General features: G+C 58.5%; 1 protein-coding gene across 1 annotated transcript; it reads left to right on the top strand.

Annotated features, from left to right (window-relative positions):
* Positions 1-259: 259 nt before the first annotated feature.
* On the top strand, positions 260-16,233 carry LOC123346391 (von Willebrand factor A domain-containing protein 5A-like). The gene is made up of 18 exons (XM_044983761.1): positions 260-322; positions 4,842-4,902; positions 5,394-5,596; positions 5,854-6,076; positions 6,657-6,829; positions 7,504-7,612; positions 8,384-8,556; positions 8,670-8,758; positions 9,002-9,146; positions 10,079-10,158; positions 10,402-10,516; positions 10,718-10,882; positions 11,588-11,691; positions 11,975-12,183; positions 13,214-13,429; positions 14,638-14,774; positions 15,244-15,370; positions 15,830-16,233. Exons 2-18 carry the CDS (start codon positions 4,863-4,865, stop codon positions 15,907-15,909), a joined length of 2,388 nt encoding a protein of 795 aa, XP_044839696.1. The 5' UTR covers positions 260-322; positions 4,842-4,862; the 3' UTR covers positions 15,910-16,233.
* Positions 16,234-19,374: the final 3,141 nt, after the last annotated feature.

Below are 19,374 nucleotides of genomic sequence, written 5' to 3' on the forward strand. Positions count from 1 at the left end.
TCCCCCCTTTTTGCACCATAAAGGGGCAGGAAGGAGCAAGGGGCAGTTTGGAGACACCCACACCCCAGCCCCAGTTCAATGGGGGGACATGGCAGGATGTGTGGAGTGAAGAGTTTGCAGACAGTCCCTGGCTCCCGGCGGGTGGGGAGAACTGCGCAGCAGGTCCCTGGTTTCTAGTAGCTGGGGATGAGGAGTTGGCACACGCTCCCTGGGTGGGGGATGAGGCATTTGCAGACGCTCCCTGGCGGGGGGCGGGGCTCGCACGGATACTTTCCCATCCAGCCTGACTCAAGGCTTCGCTGCTCAGAGACCGAGAAAGAAGGTACCGGGAGGGCGGATCGGGCCCCCGAGCCCCTCCCCGGGGGTGCCTGGCCCTACAGCCCCCCCTCCGTGTCCAGGGCCCCCCACCGCCTGGTCTGGGCTCATCCCCCTGACTCAGGGCTTCGCCCCTGCAGTCTCCCCTCCCTGGCTGTGGGGGCCCTGCGTGCCGGGGCGGGTGTGGGGGTGTTTGGAGGGAGGTGACCCCTAAACCTTCCTGCTCCGCCCCCACCCCCGGATCCGCCCCCCTCCCTTCCCCTACTTCTCCCGGCGTGGATTTCCCGGGGCCCATCCCCGTGGCGCCCGGCCGGCCCTGCCCTGCTGCCCACGGGCTCTTGGGCTCCGCCGGGTGCCCATTGCCGGTCGGAGCTCGCCATCGCTTCGCCATCTCCGCACTGTGACTCAGCCTCCGGCTCCATCGCATCCCAAGACGCAGCTACTGCAGCAGGAGCCGCAGCCTGTGAATTGTCCTAACTTTCACGCCGACTCCCTTCCTTTGGGCTGGGAATTAGGCATCAGAGTTAAATGCCGGGGCCAAACAACCAGCCCCAGCTCCTCGCTGGACTCATGTCCCGGCCTCAGCCCTTTCCCAGCCTATGGAGCTTAGCCCAGAGAAGGTGAAGAGGCCTCCCCCCCCCCGCCCCCGCTGTAAATACCTGCTGGGTGGGCACTGCAGTGTGGCAGAAGATGGCCTGCTGCCATCCCCTGGCTGGAGTTGCAGGCAGAGGAATTTGCGCTAGGAGGGAGGTGCACCTGTCTGGCAGGGAGGGGAATTAGCAGCTGGCACAACTCCCTGAGAGCTGGGGTGGATTCTCCATCCCGGGCCATGTGTGAAGCTGGACGGGAGGTTTTTCTAGAAGATCTGCCTTTGATCCCCCTGCAGTTCACTCCGGGCCCTCCCCGGTGCGTGGGTTTGCCCAGGTGATCCCAGTCTTCCCATCCAACCTTCCAGCTAGGAATTCACCAGATGGCTGGAGTGGTGGCGAGCTGAAACATGGCTCGGAGAGCGGGGTTTGGAGCCCCCCTCGGTCACGGCAGCTCTGGCGTTCCTTGCCCCCATCCCACCCTCAGCTCCCCGCTCTTCCACGAAGACTCTCTTCATCCCTCAGAGCTGGGTTTCTGCTGTGGGAAAAATCTGCTGTTCTCTTACCCCCTCATAAGGCAGCAAATCCGAGGCCCAGACCGGACGGTTCTGGGGCAGGGAGCAAGTGCGGCCAAGGGCTGGATTTTGTCCTCACTGGGGTGGGGGGGGGTTATGGCGGCTGCTCCAGCCCGGAGTGAAAGATGAGTAAATAGCAGGGCTGTGTTCCTGCTATGAACAGCCGGGAACTGGCGCCTGCTCCACAAACCTCTGCTTCTCTGCAGGGTGACAGCGGGGAGATGGGCCTAGCTGGGTTGACAATCCCCCAGTGACCGACCTGGGTCCCTCACAACCTCCATCACTACTCCAGGGGCCCCCCAGGGGCTGGGGATAGAACCCAGGAATCCTGGCTCCCAGCCCCCTCATTCTAACCCACTACCCCCCCCACCCACCTTCATTCCATCTGACCCCCCCACTCCTCCTTCCTTCCATCTGTCTGTCCATCCGTCCATCCATCCCCATACACTCCCCCAACGTTTCTCCATCCAGTATGAAACTGCAGAAAAACCTGAGAGTCTCTGGATTAAATTTAGAAGTATGAACAACAAGGGTAATGTCGTGGTGGGAGTCTGCTACAGACCACCAGACCAGGGGGATGAGGTGGACGAGGCTTTCTTCCAGCAACTATCAGAAGTTGCTAGATCACAGGACCTGGTTCTCATGGGTGACTTTAATCACCCCGATATCTGCTGGGAGAGCAATACAGCAGTGCACAGACAATCCAGGAAGTTTCTGGAAAGTGTAGGGGACAATTTCCTGGTGCAAGTGCTGGAGGAACCAACTAGGGGAAAAGCTCTTCTTGACCTGCTGCTCACAAACAGGGAAGAAATAGTAGAGGAAGCAATAGTGGATGGGAACCTGGGAGGCAGTGACCATGAGATGGACGAGTTCAGGATCCTGACACAAGGAAGAAAGGAGAGCAGTAGAACTGAGACCCTGGACTTCAGAAAAGCAGACTTCGACTCCCTCAGGGAACTGATGGGCAAGGTCCCCGGGGAGAATAACATGACGGGGAAAGGAGTCGAGGAAAGCTGGCTGTATTTTAAAGAAACCTTATTGAGGTTGCAGGAAAAAACCATCCCGATGTGTAGGAAGAAAAGTAAATATGGCAGGCGACCAGCTTGGCTCAACAGTGAAATCCTTGCTCATCTTAAACACAAAAAAACAGCTTACAAGAAGTGGAATATTGGACAAATAACCAGGGAGGAGTATAAAAGTATTGCTCAAGCATGCAGGAGTGAAATTAGGAAGGCCAAATCACACTTGGAGTTGCAGCTAGCCGGAGATGTTAGGAGTAACAAGAAGGGTTTCTTCAGGTATGTTAGCAACAAGAAGAAAGTCAAGGAAAGTGTGGGCCCCTTGCTGAATGAGGGAGGGAACCTAGTGACAGAGCATGTGGAGAAAGCTAGTGTACTCAATGCTTTTTTTGCCTCTGTCTTCACAGACAAGGTCAGCTCCCAGACAGCTGCACTCTGCAGCACGGTATGGGGAGGAGATGACCAGCTCTCTGTGGAGAAAGAAGTAGTTCGGGACTATTTAGAAAAGCTGGACGAGCACAAGTCCATGGGGCCGGATGCACTGCATCCGAGGGTGCTAAAGGAGTTGGCCGATGAGATTGCAGAGCCATTGGCCATTATCTTTGAAAAATCATGGCGATCGGGGGAGGTCCCGGATGACTGGAAAAAGGCTAATGTAGTGCCCATCTTTTAAAAAGGGAAGAAGGAAGATCCAGGGAACTACAGGCTAGTCAGTCTCACCTCAGTCCCTGGAAAAATCATGGAACAGGTCCTCAAGGAATCAATTCTGAACCACTTAAAGGAGGGGAAAGTGATCAGGAACAGTCAGCATGGATTCACCAAGGGCAAGTCACGCCTGACTAACCTAATTGCCTTCTATGAGGAGATAACCGGCTCTGTGGATGAGGGGAAAGCAGTGGATGTGCTATTTCTGGACTTTAGCAAAGCTTTTGATACAGTCTCCCACAGTATTCTTGCCAGCAAGTTAAAGAAGTATGGGCTGGATGAATGGACGGTAAGGTGGATAGAAAACTGGCTAGATGGTCGGGCTCAACAGGTAGTGATCAATGGTTCCATGTCTAGTTGGCAGCCGGTATCAAGTGGAGTGCCCCAAGGGTCGGTGCTGGGGCCGGTTTTATTCAATATCTTCATTAATGATCTGGAGGATGGTGTGGACTGCACCCTTAGCAAGTTTGCAGATGACACTAAACTGGGAGGAGTGGTTGATATGCTGGAGGGTAGGGATAGGATACAGAGGGACCTAGACAAATTAGAGGATTGGGCCAAAAGAAATATGATGAGGTTCAACAAGGACAAGTGCAGAGTCCTGCACTTAGGACGGAAGAATCCCATGCACTGCTACACACTAGGGACCGAATGGCTGGGCAGCAGTTCTGCAGAAAAGGACCTATGGGTTATGGTGGACGAAAAGCTGAATATGAGTCAACAGTGTGCCCTTGTTGCCAAGAAGGCTAATGGCATTTTGGCTTGTGTAAGTAGGGGCATTTCCAGCAGATCGAGGGATGTGATCATTCCCCTCTACTAAGCACTGGTGAGGCCTCTTTTGGAGTACAGTGTCCAGTTTTGGGCCCCACACTACAAGAAGGATGTGGATAAATTGGAGAGAGTCCAGCGGAGGGCAACAAAAATGATAAGGGGGCTGGAGTACATGACTGATGAGGAGAGGCTGAGGGAACTGGGATTGTTTAGTCTGCAGAAGAGAAGAATGAGGGGGGATTTGATAGCTGCTTTCAACTACCTGAAAGGAGGTTCCAAAGAGGATGGATCTAGACTGTTCTCAGTGGTAGAAGATGACAGAACAAGGAGTAATGGTCTCAAGTTGCAGAGGGGGAGGTTTAGGTTGGACATTAAGAAAAACTTTTTCACTAGTAGGGTGGTGAAGAACTGGAATGGGTTACCTAGGGAGGTGGTGGAATCTCCTTCCTTAGAGGTTTTTAAGGTCAGGCTTGACAAAGCCCTGGCTGGGATGATTTAGTTGGGTTTGGTCCTGCTTTGAGCAGGGGGTTGGACTAGATGACCTCCTGAGGTCCCTTCCAACCCTGAGATTCTATGATTCTATGATCCCCCAACTCCCAGCCATACCTCGGTTCCCGCCTGCCCCTCCCTGCTGGGGGCTGGCGCCATGGCAGGGGGAGGTGGTGGCCCAAGAGGAGCCATGAATCTGATCTCAGGAGCTATTCCCTGTGAGCCTGTGGGACTCCCTGCCACAGGACCTGGCTGTGGGGGAGGCTGGGGTCTCGGCGCCGTCGCTGGGGCGGGGGGGAGGGAGAGGGGGGTTGGGGCACCCTGTGCCTGTCAGTTTCCACGGAAAGCCCGTATCTCGCCCCCCACCTTCCCCCACACAGATCCTTGACCCTGGAGCCGAGATGGAGCTGGTGAGGAGGCTGCAGCTCCGCAAGGAGCCGGGTGAGTCAGGGCTGTGGAGGGTGGTGCCGTGAGGGGGAGGGCGGCCACATGGCTGATGTGGCCCCTCCCCCGGTGCCCATGGGGGTGTTGTGAGAGGGGCCCATGACTGACGTGGACCCTCACCCCAGTGCCAATGGGGGGTTTGTCAGGGGGGCCATGGCTGACGTGGCCCCTCACCCCGATGCCCATTGGGGGGTTGTGGGGGGGCCCATGGCTGACGTGGACCCTCACCACAGTGCCCATGGAGGGTTTATCGGGGGGGCCATGGCCGACGTGGACCCTTCCCCCCAGTGTCCATGGGAGGTCTGTGGGGGGGCTGTGGCTGATGTCCCCCTCGCCCTGTTGTCCATGGGAGGTTTGTGGGGGTGGGCATGGCCGACGTGGACCCTTCCCCCCAGTGTCCATGGGGGGGTTGTGCGGGAGCCGTGGCTGATGTCCCCCTCTCCCCGGTGCCCATGGGGGGCCCGTGGCTGACATCCCCCTCCCCCCAGTGCCCCTGCGCAGCAGCTCGGTGTCGGTGTTGATCCGAGGCTTTGTGGCTGACGTGGGCTGCGAGCTGCTCTACAGGAACGAGGAGCTGGGGCCCCTGGAGGTTGTGTTCAAGTTCCCCGTGGACGCTGAGGCAGCTGTCTACGCCTTCGAGGCCCGGCTGGGGGGGGCCTGCATCCAGGCCCAGCTCCATGAGAAGAAACAGGTGCTGGGGGGCAGGGGCCCCAGCGGGGAGAGAGGAGGGGGCCGGGCTGGGGGGATCTTGGGGTGACCCCATCTCTCCCAGCAGGCGCAGGAGCAGTACCGGGATGCACTGGGCGGGGAGCAGAGGGATGTCGGGGACAGAGGGATCTCGGGGTGATTGTGTCTCTCCCGGCAGGCACAGGAGGTGTATGGGGACGTTGGGGGCAGGGAGATGTCAGGGGACAGGGGATCTCGGGGTGACCCCGTCTCTCCTGGCAGGCGCAGGAGCTGTACGGGGACACTCTGGCCGGGGGGCAGAGCTCGTTCCTGTTGCAGCAGGAGGGGGCCGGGGGCGACGTCTTCAGCTGCTCCCTGGGGAATCTGCCCCCCGGGGAGGAGGCGGTGCTGACCCTGCGCTACGTCTGCGAGCTGCCGCTGGAGCCTGACGGGGCTGCCCGCTACGTGCTGCCGACCGTGCTGCGTCCCCGCTACACACCCCACGGTGAGACCCAGAGATCTCCTTGCCCCTTCCACATGCCACACAGTGAGACCCACAGCCCACCCGCGGCCCCGCTCCATGCCCTCCGTTGAGACCCACAGATCCCCCTGCCCCTCCCCCTTGTGTCCCATGGTGAGACCCACAGATCCCCCATACTCCCCTTCACCCTATACCCCAGCTGTGTGCTTCCAGCCATGCTGCACCCCTTTCACATTCCCCATGGTGAGACCAGAGCCATAGGCCCCATAGATCCCACATAGCTCCCTGTACTCCATAGCCCCCAGAACCCTGGCTACACATCCCATGGTGAGTGACCCCACAGCCCATAACTTCCCGATACCCCTATAGCCCCTGTTACGTACCGCACAATGAAAGACCCACATAGCCTCCATAATGCCCCATAGGCCACTACTGTGTGCCCCATGGTAAGTACCCTGCCCCAGAGGCCTGCAATCCCCGCCCCAGGGTGTGTGACCCACCCTAGCCATCCCGAAATCCCCTGATATCCCAGCCTAATATCCCCCCAATATCTGATACTCCCCATCCTTCCCCCTGGCTCTCACCCCTGTCTCTCTCTCTGCAGGGTGGCATGGGGAGGATGTCACCCAGGGGGTCCCGCGGGTCCCCCAGCGGGAGCTGCCCTACACCCTGAGCCTGAGCGCCACGCTGCAGTCGCCCCACAGCATCAACCGCGTGCTCTCCAACTGCCCCCTCACTCCCTTGAGCTATACGGCCGGGAACCGAACCACTGCCCAGGTAAGGGCTCCCCCGGACGCCTGGGTCCCGGCCATCCCCACTGGGAGGAGGGTGCTGGGGAGGGCTCTGGGCTGAGGGGTGGGTGCCAGGGAACCGGGCTGGGGGCTAGGGGGGGGATTTGGGGTGAGGCTGGGAGGCAGGTCCCAGGTGAGTGGGTCCTGAAAGGGGGAGCATGGGCCAGACTCTTTGGGTGATTGGGGGGGGCGGTGGGATTGAGCGACACCAACAGATCTGGTGAATTTCCCAGTTTCTCTGGGGAAAATCTGGACAGGCTGAAATCTGCCAGTTTGGGGAGGAAATCCCTGGAAGTCGCTGGGCTCTGTTAGTCTTTAGTTTCTGGGATTTTCCCTCTCCTTGTTTCTCAGTGGAAGGAAATGGAGGTGGGGAGGACCAGGAAAATTTCACCCTCAAATTGGAAAGATTTAGCGCCCCGCCCCCCGTCAATTTTTTGCAGTTTTTCACCAAGAAAAGCCAAGTTCCCGCGTTGGCCTTTGGGGTTGTTTTTCCCTGTCTTCTCTCCACCGAAACCGGGGGAGGGGAGCAGCCAGTGTTCCCAGGGTCAGCCCCTCACCCTGGCTCCATGCAGGGGGTGCCAAGCTGGGTGCGAGAGCCAGCAAGACCCTGCTCCCCCGGGAATCGTATGGAGGTGACTGTGTGTCTGTCGCCCCCCCCAGGTGTCACTGGCCCAGGCCCCCCCGTGGGACCGGGACGTGGAGCTGCTGGTGTATTATGCGGAGCCACACAAACCCAGCGCGGTGCTGGAGGCCGGACTGCCTGGAGCAGGTGGGGGAGGGAATCCTGCACCCAGCTACTTCTGGGCAGGTGCACAGAGGGGGATCTATGGGGCGGGGATCTGTGGGGGGTGAAGTAAGTGCTGGGTGGTGACATGGGGTCGGGAAGGCACAGGGCAATGAGGGGGATAATTGGGGAATGGGGGTCCTAGGGCTGATAGGGGTGGCTGCTGTGGGAATCGGGACGAGTGGGGGAACAGGAGCGGGGGCCATGGGGGAGCTGGGGATAGGGTGTGTGCGGAGGATGGAGGACAGGAGCAGCGGGCCTTGGGGGAGCTGGGGATGGGGGATGTGTGGAGGACGAGGGACAGGAGCGGGGGGCCTTGGGGGAGCTGGGGATGGGGTGTGTGTGGAGGATGAGGGACAGGAGCGGGGGGCCTTGGGGGAGCTGGGGATGGGGTGTGTGGAGGACGAGGGACAGGAGCGGAGGTTTGGGGGAGCTGGGGATGGGGTGTGTGGAGGACGAGGGACAGGAGCGGAGGTTTGGGGGAGCTGGCGTTGGCAGGGCGGGGTGTCTGGGAGCAGGCAGGCACTGGGGAGCACTGCAGGTTTGGGGGGCACAAGGGAGAACTGGGGATGGGAGAGCAGGCACTAGGGGACTGGATATTGCGGGCGAGGGGGGATCTAAGGGAAGAGAGAGGTGGGGGGAGGGACAGAGCAGTGGGGGTGGGTCTCAGGGGGCAGTCGGGCACTGAGGGGGTGGCTCACGTGGGCTCGACCCCATGCCCGCCCCATTTGGGGGCTGGTCTCCATCTCACCGCAGGCTCCCTGATGGGCGACCCGGCCGTGATGGTGACCCTGCTGCCCAGCGTGCCCGAGGCTGTGCTGGCCCAGAGCCGGGCCGGGGAGTTCATCCTCCTGCTGGACCGCTCCAGCAGCATGACATGCCCCATGGACAGCAGAGACCTCTTCCCCCAACGCATCGACAGCGCCAAGGTACGGCCAGACAGGAGGCTGCGCTAGATGGGCCCGCGCTGGGGGGAGCTGCCCAGGCGGGCTGAGCCCGTGGGGCTGACTCTCCATCCATCCGTCCGTCTGTCTGTCCCCAGGAGTCCCTGATCCTGCTGTTGAAGAGTTTGCCCCTGGGCTGTTATTTCAACGTCTATGGCTTTGGGACTGAGTTTGAGTCCTTCTACCCGTGAGTCCGAGGGGCAGGGCAGGGAGGAGGCTGGCTGGGTTAGGGGACAGGGCTGGTTAGGGGACAGAGGGTGTCTGTGGGTTAGGTGGCAAGGCTGGTTAGGGGCAGGGGGCTTTGGTAGGTTGGGGGCAGGGCTGGTTAGGGGGCGGGGGCTTGCTGGGGTTTAGGGGGCAAGGCTGGCTGGGGGCAGGGTGTCCCTGGCTCCGGCTGTCCCAGCCCCAGACCTGTCAATGCCCCCTGCAGGCAGACCGTGGAATATACCCAGCAGACCATGGCCGAGTCCCTGCAGCGCATCCAGCTGCTCCAGGCTGACCTGGGGGGCACCAGAATCTTGGAGCCACTACGAGCCATTTACCGCAGCCCCTGCCGGGACGGGCACCCACGCCAGGTACCAGGGGCACTGAGGCCAGCTGGAGGAGCGTCCTGGGGCAGGCTCAGAGAGTGATTGTGGGGTGATGTGGGGGGTCTCAGAGAAGTATGCGGGCCTAGGGGGACAGACTCATAGACTTTCAGGATAGAAAGGAACCCCCCCCCACCCACCCACCAGCCCCCTGGGAAGGATTATCTGCAGTAACTGAGCCCCCTACCCCCACCCCCAGTGCACCATCCCTGCCCATGGGGTGTTTGCTCCCAGCTGTCATGTGTGCCATATGCCATCGCAGGCCCCTCCTTGCCTGTCCCCGCCGTCCCGCTCCCCTCGGAGGCTGTTCCTGAACTTCCAAGAGGGAGAACCTGGGAGAGGTGATCGGAGAGGAGCTGGGGACTCTGGGGGACGGTCGACAGGGGCCATGGGGTTGCTCGGAGTGAGACTGGGACTCTGGGCCAGATCGGGGGAAGAGGGCAGTGCCAGCACCCCTGGGGGTGTGAGCAGGGCGTGGCAGGTAGCAACCCGGGGGGAGGGCGGGCGGAGGCGGGAACCTCTGTATAGAGCTTGGAGAGGCAGCGCTTTGTGCTGCACCCAGGTCTGGGGGGTGCCCTGCAGCCTGCGGGGGGCAGGGAGGGCACACGTGCGGGGGGTCAGGAGGAATCTTCTGGAAGGTGCCCACAGCCGTCGGTGGGTTCTTATCTCCAGGGGCCAGCGAACAGGTGATGGGTGGGGGTTGGGGTCATGCCTAGGGGTTGGGGGTCACAGAGATAGGCGAGAAGGTCAGCAGTCCCCATCTGTCAGCCCCTCAGGAGAGATCTCTGGGAGGAGAGGGATGGGGCCGGGGGTCTCTGGGAGGGTCAGACTCCCTGGTGAGCTGCTCCCGTTCCCAGTGGGGAGGGGGTGTCTCTGGGGGGGCTGAGGTCCCTGGCTCTGACAGCGTCTCTCCCCCACAGCTGTTTGTGTTTACGGATGGGGAGGTAGAGAACACCCAGGATGTCATCACAGAGGTGTGGCGTAACCGGGGGACCCACAGGTAATGGGGGTGCCTACCCCCCCAGCCCTGCCCCCATTAGTATTGCCATCATGTGGACCCCCCCACCATAGTCCCCAGCATCTGCCCAACCTTTCACCTCACTCTGCCCCCCCAGCCCAGCGAGTCCTACTGGCCCCTCTCAAACTGTCCTGTCCCCCTCTCCCAGCACTGGATGGACCCCACCAGCTCTGCCCCTCCCCCTCCGGTCTCTGCCCCCCTCCCCAAACTCTATCCCCCCTGCAGGTGCTTCTCCTTCGGCATCGGGGACGGGGTTTCCACAGCTCTGATCAAAGGCATCGCCCGGGCAGCAGGGGGCAGCGCCGAGTTCATCACCGGCCAGGACCGCATGCAGCCCAAGGTGAGACCCCAGGAGTGTGGGCTCTGAGCTCCCCTGTTGTAACCCACAAGCCCCCACTCCCCTCCCTGCAGCAGGGATAGAACCCAGGAGTCCTGGCTCCCAGCTTCCCCACTCTAGCTCACTAGACCCCACTCCCCTCCAGAGCTGGGGATAGGACCCAGGCATCCTGGCCCACCGTGTGTGTGCCGGTCTCTCCCCCAGGTGCTGCAGTCTCTGAAGCGGGCTCTGCTGCCGGCGGTGACCGGGATCTCACTGAGCTGGGATCTGCCCCCTGGGATGCAGGCACAGCTGCTGCACCGGTGCCCCGAGGTGATCTTCCCTGGGCAGCGGTGCCTTGTCTATGCTCAGCTCCGTGGGCAGCCACAGGTGAGAGAGCAAAACCCCCGCCCTGGGACACCCCGAGGGCTCAGGGTCAGTGACTGAGCCAGGAGCCCCACAGTCCCCTCCTGAGTGATAACTCTGACCCCTAATGATGGCCATTGGGCTGGAGCTCCCTGTGTTACCCCAGCCCCATTGAGCTGAATGGGAATTGATAACTCTGACCCCTAAGGATGGTCATTGGATTGCAGGTCTCTGTACTAGCCCAGCTGCATTGATCTCAGGGCAGGTCTACACTACAAATTGACATCAGCACAGCTGCACCACTGTAGCACGTCTGGTGAAGACACTCTAAGCCGACGGGAGAAGCTCTCCTGCTGACATAGCGCTGTCTACATGGGGGGCTAAGGTTGGTGTAACTATGTCGCTCAGGGGTTGGATTTTTCATGCCCCTGACCAACGTAGTTCTACCACAGTATGTAGTGTAGATGAGACCTCAGTGGGGATCGATAACGCTGACCTCTAATGATGGCCACTGGGCTGGAAGTCTCTGTGCTACTCCAGCCCCACTGAGCTCAATGGGGATTGTTAACTCTGGGCCCTAATGGCGGCCATTGGGCTGATTAGGCTAGCCCCCCAACTGGTGTTAATGGGCGTATTTGCCCTCTTTGTTCTTTAAGCTGGGTCTGGGGGGTCCCAGGGCATCTTCTCCCCTGTCGCATTCCACCTCTGACCACCTTTCTTTGCCTGCAGCCCCCAGACACTTCCATGGCGGGCGTCACCCTACAGTATGGCATCCAGGACCAGACCTACAAGGAGACACTGCAGTTCTCCCTGCAGCCACAGGATGGAGACAGGTGACAGCAATGCTCCCAGGCAGCTGGGTCCTGCCCTCCTCCTCCTCCCCCGCCCCCACATCCCCACCCCAGCGGAACAGAGATGGGATGGGACTTGCCCCCCTGGCTCCCAGCCTTCCTTCTGTGACCACTAGACCCCACTCCCTTTTCGGCACCAGGATAAAACCCAGGAGTCCTGGCACCCACTCCCCCCCTTCATCCCACTAGACCCTGCTCCCCTCCCTGCAGCAGCTGGAACCCAGGCATCCAGGGCTGACCCCGTGACTCGCTCTTCCAGGCACAGGCTGCCTGTTCACCGGCTGGCAGCCAAGTCGCTGCTGCTGGAGCTGGAGGGGGCCGTGGGCGCTGGGTCGGAGGGGGCCCAGCACCGGGCACTGGAGGCCAGTCTGAGCTCGGGGGTTATCTGCTCCCTCACGGCCTACGTAGGGGTGGACACGCAGCGGGGACAGCCGGTGCAGGGGCCACTGGTGAGACAGGACGTCCCACTGACAGGTAACCCCTGAAGGGGTTGGGGCTCCGGGCACCGGGGGGGGACCCAGCATGTGGGGGGAATTCGGGGTGGGGGGGAGGAGAGGGAAGGCACCGGTGGGAGGGATGGTGGGAACCTGGAACCAGGAAGGAGGGGAATTCCGGGAGGGATCCGAGCACGGGAGGATCCCAGTGTAGGGGCAGGGGAAACCCAGAAGCATGGGGGGCATTTTGCTTATGGGGTAATGTCCCTTTGCCCCTCTTCCTGCCCCCCTGACTCCCATGGGGCTGTGCTGCCCCTCACTGTTCCAAGGCGATGGCGGCCCCAATCCTCCCACCCCCGGGGCATGGGGAGAGCAGGGGTGCTGGCAGGGTGAGACAGGGAGTAGCCCACAGGGCTTGCCCCCCACACCCCTGCCGGGAGAGTGGGATCTGTGCTTCCCCCCAGACAGACGGACAGAGACAGACAGGCAGGCGGAGACCCAGAGTCAGGCAGGGACAGAGACCGAGAATCAGACAGACGGACCTAGAGCGGGACAGGACGGAGAGACGCAGAGAGAGAAACACATCCAATCGGACCGACCGACCAACCCAGACAGTTGCAGGGACAGGAGGGGCAGGTGCATCACTGTCATGAGCAGACCTGCCTAGCGGGGGCCTCTCACTCCCCAGCATCCTGCCCTCATCCATGGGGTGCAGCACCCACCCCTGCATCCTCTGGGGCTGGAGGAGAGGTCCCGGCTGAAGAATGGGGAGAGAAGAATGGGCCTGTGCGGACTGGATCTGGGGGTCACAGCTGGGGGGAAGAGACAGGAGCTGGGATGGAGATCCTGGCTGTGATGGAGCTGCAGGGAGAGGAGGATGGAGCTGGGTGTGGGGGGGTCCCAGCTGGAGGAAAGGGAATGGGGGGTATGGGGAAGGGGTCCCAGGGTCCCAGCGGTGCATTGGCTCTAAGTGCCTGGAGGGGGGAATTTCTCTTCCCTTCCTTTCCTTCTCTGTGTCTATTTGTGTGTCCGTCTGTCTCTCTCTCTGTCCATCTGCTCCCTAAATTTAGATTTCATCAGGGAATATGTGGAGATGAGAGACTGCATCTCGATAAGGGAGATCCAAATAGACCGTGTCTGTGAGCGTCCAGCGAGCAGAGCGCGCCTAGACGAACCGAACTACCGCAGCGTCTTCGGGGGCCTGTCCCGTGACTTGTGGCAGTGGTACTCACGTGCTGCACGCAAGTGCCTGCAGCTCTCGAAGTCCAGCACCAGCCATCTCCCTCGCAAGTGCCTCTCCTGGCTCCGTGGTGGTGGTGGTGGGGGGGTAACACAAGGGCAGACAGTCCTACAATCAGGGGTCCCCGGCACCCTGAAAGGTGAGGGGGGCATGGGCTGGGAGTCAGGACTCTGGGGGTGGGCAAATGCCAGGGTGATGCTTCATCGGGTTAGAGACAGATGTGCTCTGAAGGTCACGGAGCTGTGCAAGTATTTAAAAACTACATAGAAAACGAAGGAAATTCCTGGGCGAAAAACCTTTGTGCCACTGCGAGAGGGGGAATTCTTAGCTGTTTTTTTTTTTAAGTGACTTGAAGCAAATTATCTCGAAACAAAATGAATAAAAAAATAAGGAAACCCTCAGGCAAAAAACTCTGTGAAGCTGGAATTTGGGGTGTGAGTTTGTATCGGTGAGCGAAGTGTGTCTGGGGGGGGTGGGGGGGATCAGTAGTTTTTAGTAACAGAAATGCTTCTGAGCAGTTTTCTCTGAAATAAACACAGAGGGAAATTCCCAGGCAAAAAACCCTTGTGAAACTGGGCCTAAGCTTGGATGTTTGTACAGGCGAGTTCAGGGGCAAAAGTCTTTATTGGCACATTCTGGTTTATAAACGAAGAAACCCACGAAAGGCAGAACTTTTAAAGTGAAGGCTCACCTTAAAACCTGAATTTGGAGAGTCTGGAAATACAAAGTTACTGTAGCCCAGATAACTTTAGCTCTGCCCGTAAGCCTGGCCCATGCATGCCTATAATATCGTATAGACTCTGTAACATCCCGTTGCCCGGTACCCCTTTAGATGCTTGTGTCTCCCTCCGGACGTAGGTCTGTATCGCAAGTTGTAGTGGGGGGATGGTCCTGGGATCAGATTGTTTTTGAGAAACACCCTGGGGTCATGGAATTAATGGCTGGGCTGGGACATTCACAGGGAGTTGAGTGCCCATCTCCGACTGAAAGTTAATTGTCATCCCATGGGTACAAGAAGGGGCAGAGTTAAGGATGTCTGTGGCAGGGTTAAGGGTGCAGAAGAGCAGGTAAAGGGTGCCCATGGATGAGGTAGTGTTAGGGGTGGAGAGGAGCAGGTTAAGGACACCCCTGGAGGGACAGAGTTAAGGACACACAGAGGGTCACAGTTAAGGTTGGCTGTCCCCCAGCCTGGACAGGCCATGTCGCTGGTCTGAATCCACAACCCTTTACCAGCCCCATCTGGTCTCTTCCCAGAGCGGATGCCGGAGGAGTCTCCCTTGCTGAGGCTGGTGTCTCTGCAAAATGCCGATGGCTCGTGGGACCTGGACCCCCAACTGGCTGCCGTGCTGGGGGTGAGCGAGACCGATGCCAGAAAGAGGATACCTAGTGAGGTGAGCGGGTGGGGGGGAGGGAGGTGCAAAGGAGAGAGGAAGGGAGAGATGGGGGGCAGGTGCTATGGATTAGTCCTCTTCTCTGCTCCTAGATGAGATTGGGGATGACTCAGGCTGGTGGGGGAGAGTTTGAGGGTGATTAGAATAAATGACCCCTGAACCTGGAGCCCAGTGGGCGAGACAGGCCAAGATTGGGGGGCTGGGAAACCCCTAATGGGGTCGGAGCATTGGATCAAGGGGGCCAAGGGCCAGGTGGAGGTGCCCAGGCTGGGCCCTTTCTCAGGCTGTCTCCCTACCCCCAGGCATGGCACTGGGCATCTGGGTAGGGGGGCCACGGTGCTGGAGCGGGGGTGCTAGGAACCCTCTGAGTCGGGGGGGGGAGCTGGAGTGGGGGGGTCCCTATGACTGGTGGGGGATAGGGGAGCAGGTCTGGCACTGACTCAGGCTGTCTTTCTCCTGCCCCCCACAGGACGTGACCCCCAGTATCTGGGCCACGGTGCTAGCCGTGGTCTGGCTGCACGACCGGGCCGTGGGGCAGCGCGACGAATGGGAGCTCCTGGAGGCCAAGGCTGTGGGTTGGGTGCGGGACCGAGCAGGTGAGAGGAGGCCTGGGGGGTGGGGGGCAGGGACAGTGTCCAAGGTCTCAACCCCCAAGAGCCCCTGCCTCATGGGGCCCCTGAGCCTGGGCCCCAGGACCCTCCATCCTCACCCCTCTGTCCCCATGGCCCACAGCCATGACCCTGCCCCCGTGTCCCATAACCCAGCCCCCTTCAGGGCCCTGACAGCCTGTGCCCCATGGGTCCCAGGGCCCCCATCCCTGAGATTCTTGCACCCTAGGGCCCCACAGCCCATCGCTCGAAAGCCCCATCCCCAGCCTCTCCCCATCCCAGCACCCTTCTGGGGTTTCCGTGCCCCGCCGCCGAGGACCTTTGCTTCCCAGCTTCCCAACCCCTATGCCAGCCCCCCACGTGCTGTGAGCTCTCATCCCTTTGCCCCCAGACCCTCCCCTTGTTCCCTGAGCTGGTGTCTCTCCACTGACCCCCCTCTCATTTCAGGGGCCCAGCTGAGCGAGTGCCTGAAAGCCGCCAACGCCCTGCTGGGCTGCAGCGTTGGCCCTGCTGTCTTCGGGCTCTGAGCCCCCCTGGGATCCCTGTACCTGCGCCCCAAACTATCCTGGGCATTCAACTGGGAGCCCCAAGAGCCAACAGGGGGGGCAGAGGTGGCTGCGCTGACCTTGCCCTGCATGAGCCATCCAGTGTAAACCTAGTCCCATCTCTGCGGAGTTCAGCTATTGCGCAGACAGACAGACCAACAGGATCTTTGCTTGTCCAAACGCGACCTCATTTTGTCATAATGGCAGATTTCTCTTCGATGGACAATCCTGAACGCAAACAGGAGTGCAGTGATTCGCGTAGTTCTTCATTTCCTCTCTGTCTAGGTCCGGACTAGAGCTGGTTAGTCATTTTCCAGCTGAACAGTGTTGTGTTGGCAAATGCGATTCCATGGTGAAGGCTGAAAGGTGGAAACAGGCAGCAGATGGAGGAAGCTTGTCCCATGCTGCATGTTGTGAATCTGTCCCCAGTCACCAGCTGCTGAATTCTCTACCACAGGAAGAAGTGCTTAAAACCTGACCATCCATCTTGACGGTTAATGCTCATGCTGTGTCCATCCTGGGCAGCACGGGGCCCTTCTCAGGACATCCTGGGACTCAAGCAAACAATTTCCTGGAAAGAAAGTGCTATTTTTGTCAAGAAACTGCAGGAGCATAAGGAAGAAGCAAACAGTTTTCCCACTTCATGTTAACCAGCCCTGACCCACTTTGAACAGCTTTCACCATATGACTCTGTGCTGGGTCACATCCCTATTTCAGCCTTTCCGTGTCTGAGAAGGCAACTCAAGAAATTCAATTTACAGCACCTGGAGTCCAATCACAGCTACCTGCCCCGCATGGTGCAGAGACTCTGGGGAAGGATTAAGATACCAGGTAATTGTTTTAATTGCCTTCAGCCCTGAAGGAATGCCGCCCTGGGACTGAGATTTCCCCAAAGGCCAGATGGAATTCGGAGATCCTAATTCTCACTTCCCGCTATGAATAGTGGAACTTCGATACCAGAGGTGACATCCTGGTCCCATTGAAATCAAAGGGCGTTTTGTCTTTGACTTCAACGGGCACAGAATTTCAGCCCATATTACTGGGCTTTTGCAAATTAAACCCTGTGGCTGGGATTTTGGAAGAAGTGGTTGAGGCACCCAGTTCCAGGGGGTTTGGCCTCTCTGAAAAACCCAACCTATTATCCTGTTCCAAACCCAATGAAGTCAAAGGAAAGGCTCTTTCAGAGAGAGCTGGGGAACCAGCTCCCATTGGAAACTCCAGCCGGAGTGAGTCTTTTCAGTGGTCTTCAGATCAGCTCCGTTGGTAGAAGCTGATTGCCTAGCTCCCTTTGGCGCCTTTGGATAGTCCAGCTGACTCCAGTGGACTTTGAAGCAGGCCCAGTATGTATACCTGAGCCTTTAGCTAGCTAGATAGAAAATCACACACAAAATAAAATCATACGACCGTCTGTACTCACACATATGTGGCCATAAATGGCCTCACGTACTGTAGCACACCCAGTAATGTATGAACCCTCCAGCCTGTAATGCCTTGTCCGTGCCCATCCGTTCCCATCTAGTCCTGGGTCCTAGGTCCTCTCCTTGGCTCTGGCTGGGCTTTGCATGCTGGGGACTGGAGTAGGGGACTGGCCCATGGCGTTCACGGGTTCTCTTTTGGTTCCTGGAGGCAAATGTGGCCTAGTGAGTCGAGCAGGGGGGTCTGGGACTCAGGACTCCTGGCTTCTACTGTGGGAAAAGCGTCACAGAGAAAAGACAATTAACAGATGTAAACACACAGAGCATAGCAGGAGTCACCCATCAGTCTTACGGGGCCCCAGCAGGTCAGAGTCTTTCCAATCCTTCCACCAGCCCAGAAGGTCCTGTCCGTTCAATGGGTCCAAGTCAGTCCAAGCTCATCTTTTCAGAGCAGAAGTCCTTTGTTTCCTTGTTTCTGGAAAAGCCAGCCTGACCCAGTCTGTGCTAGCCCCCCCCGAGGGTGTGAAACTTCTCTGAAGCGGATCGGTCTCCGAGGGTGTGTCTACATTGCATTGTAAACCCGGGCTTGTGGACTCAGTGTTTCCATGCGCGTGCTCGAGTGTCCACACTGCATTGGAAGCCTGGGTTTACAATGCTGGACCTGGGTCTCACAGTAGTGCTAACATGTCCATACTGCCCTGTGCAGACCTTCTGACTCAGGTCTGTGGCTTGACCCGTGTCTACACTACACAATGACAGGACTTGGACCCAAGTCTCAGCAGGACTCAAGCTCTGACCCATCCCCCTAGCAGCATCCTAGGACCCAGGCCCTGAATGTTTGCTCCGCTGAGTCAGACTGACCTGTGTGCACGCAGAAGGGGGCCTTGGGCTCAGACGTGAGTCAGAGCCCGGGCGTAGGGTGCAGTGTAGACATAGATGGTGAGTTGCTTTGCTTTATTTCCCTCCCCCCTGCCCGCCATTTTTGGTTCCTGGAGGAGCTGGTGTAACCCTTCCCTGTGGAGTTATGTAAAATTCCTGGCCCACAGTGATACATAAACTTAATATAGGATGGTCCCCAAAATATTGATGGAGTGTGTTATCTAAGACTGGCCTGCAGAGAGCATCCCAGTGATTCACTGGATTGGGGAACAGGGGTGCTGGGTTCAATTCTCAGCTCTATCACCGAATCATAGCGTGACCGTGGGTAGGTCACTTCATTGCTTTGTGCCTCAGTTTCCACTTTGAAAAATAGGGATGACGATGATGATATTCCCACTTCCAGTGGTGCTATGAGGATAACTCGAAAAATACTTGGGAGTCAGATACGACAGTGCTGGGTGCAGCATGATACCTAGATACATGAAGAGTAACATCTTGATCACTATTACTGAACCAAAAATAGTTATGAACAAGAAACTTCACTTATCAAATGTATATTTCACATCTCCTCTTGGAATAAGTCATTTAATCTTTGAGTCAGCTAGAGTAAATCTAGACCATCCCTGACAGGTGTTCGTCCAACCTGTTCTTAAAAACCTCCAGTGATGGGGATTCCACAACCTCCCTTGGAAGCCTATTCCAAAGCTCAACTACTCTGAGAGTTAAAGTTTTTCCTAATATATAACCTGAATCTCCCTTGCTGCAGATTAAGCCCATTGTTTCTTCTCTTACCTTCAGTGGAAATGGAGAACAATGGATCCCCGTTGTCAGAGTCTACCCTCACTTGAAACTGGGCGGTTTCAAAGTGAGGACCCGCATGTCTTCCCCCCACCCCAAAATCCTAGGGTAGGTCTCCCCTTCGGCTGCCACCACCCGGTCAATTCCGTGGGCCGGGACACCCCTGTTTCCCCCCTTGGGAACACAGATCAATTCACAGAGGAGGAACCTTCCCCCTCCCCCCTGATTCAACTCCTTGAATCTCACACACACAGGGAAGCAGCCCACTTCCCCCTCCCCTTCCCCTGAATTTCCCCAAGGGAAGGAATTAACCAAGTCCAAAGAAAAGAAAAGAATTTATTAAGAGAACAAAAAG

Source organism: Mauremys mutica, chromosome 12 (genome assembly GCF_020497125.1).
Source record: "Mauremys mutica isolate MM-2020 ecotype Southern chromosome 12, ASM2049712v1, whole genome shotgun sequence".
NCBI lineage: Eukaryota > Metazoa > Chordata > Testudines > Geoemydidae > Mauremys > Mauremys mutica.

Bases quoted from the DNA above. Each gene is read 5' to 3' on its own strand.
- LOC123346391 (XM_044983761.1), top strand. From the start codon at position 4,863: ATGGAGCTGGTGAGGAGGCTGCAGCTCCGCAAGGAGCCGG. The intron at 9,147-10,078 runs GTACCAGGGGCA...TCTCCCCCACAG, and splicing joins GGGACGGGCACCCACGCCAG to CTGTTTGTGTTTACGGATGG. The intron at 11,692-11,974 runs GTGACAGCAATG...TTCCAGGCACAG, and splicing joins CAGCCACAGGATGGAGACAG to GCTGCCTGTTCACCGGCTGG.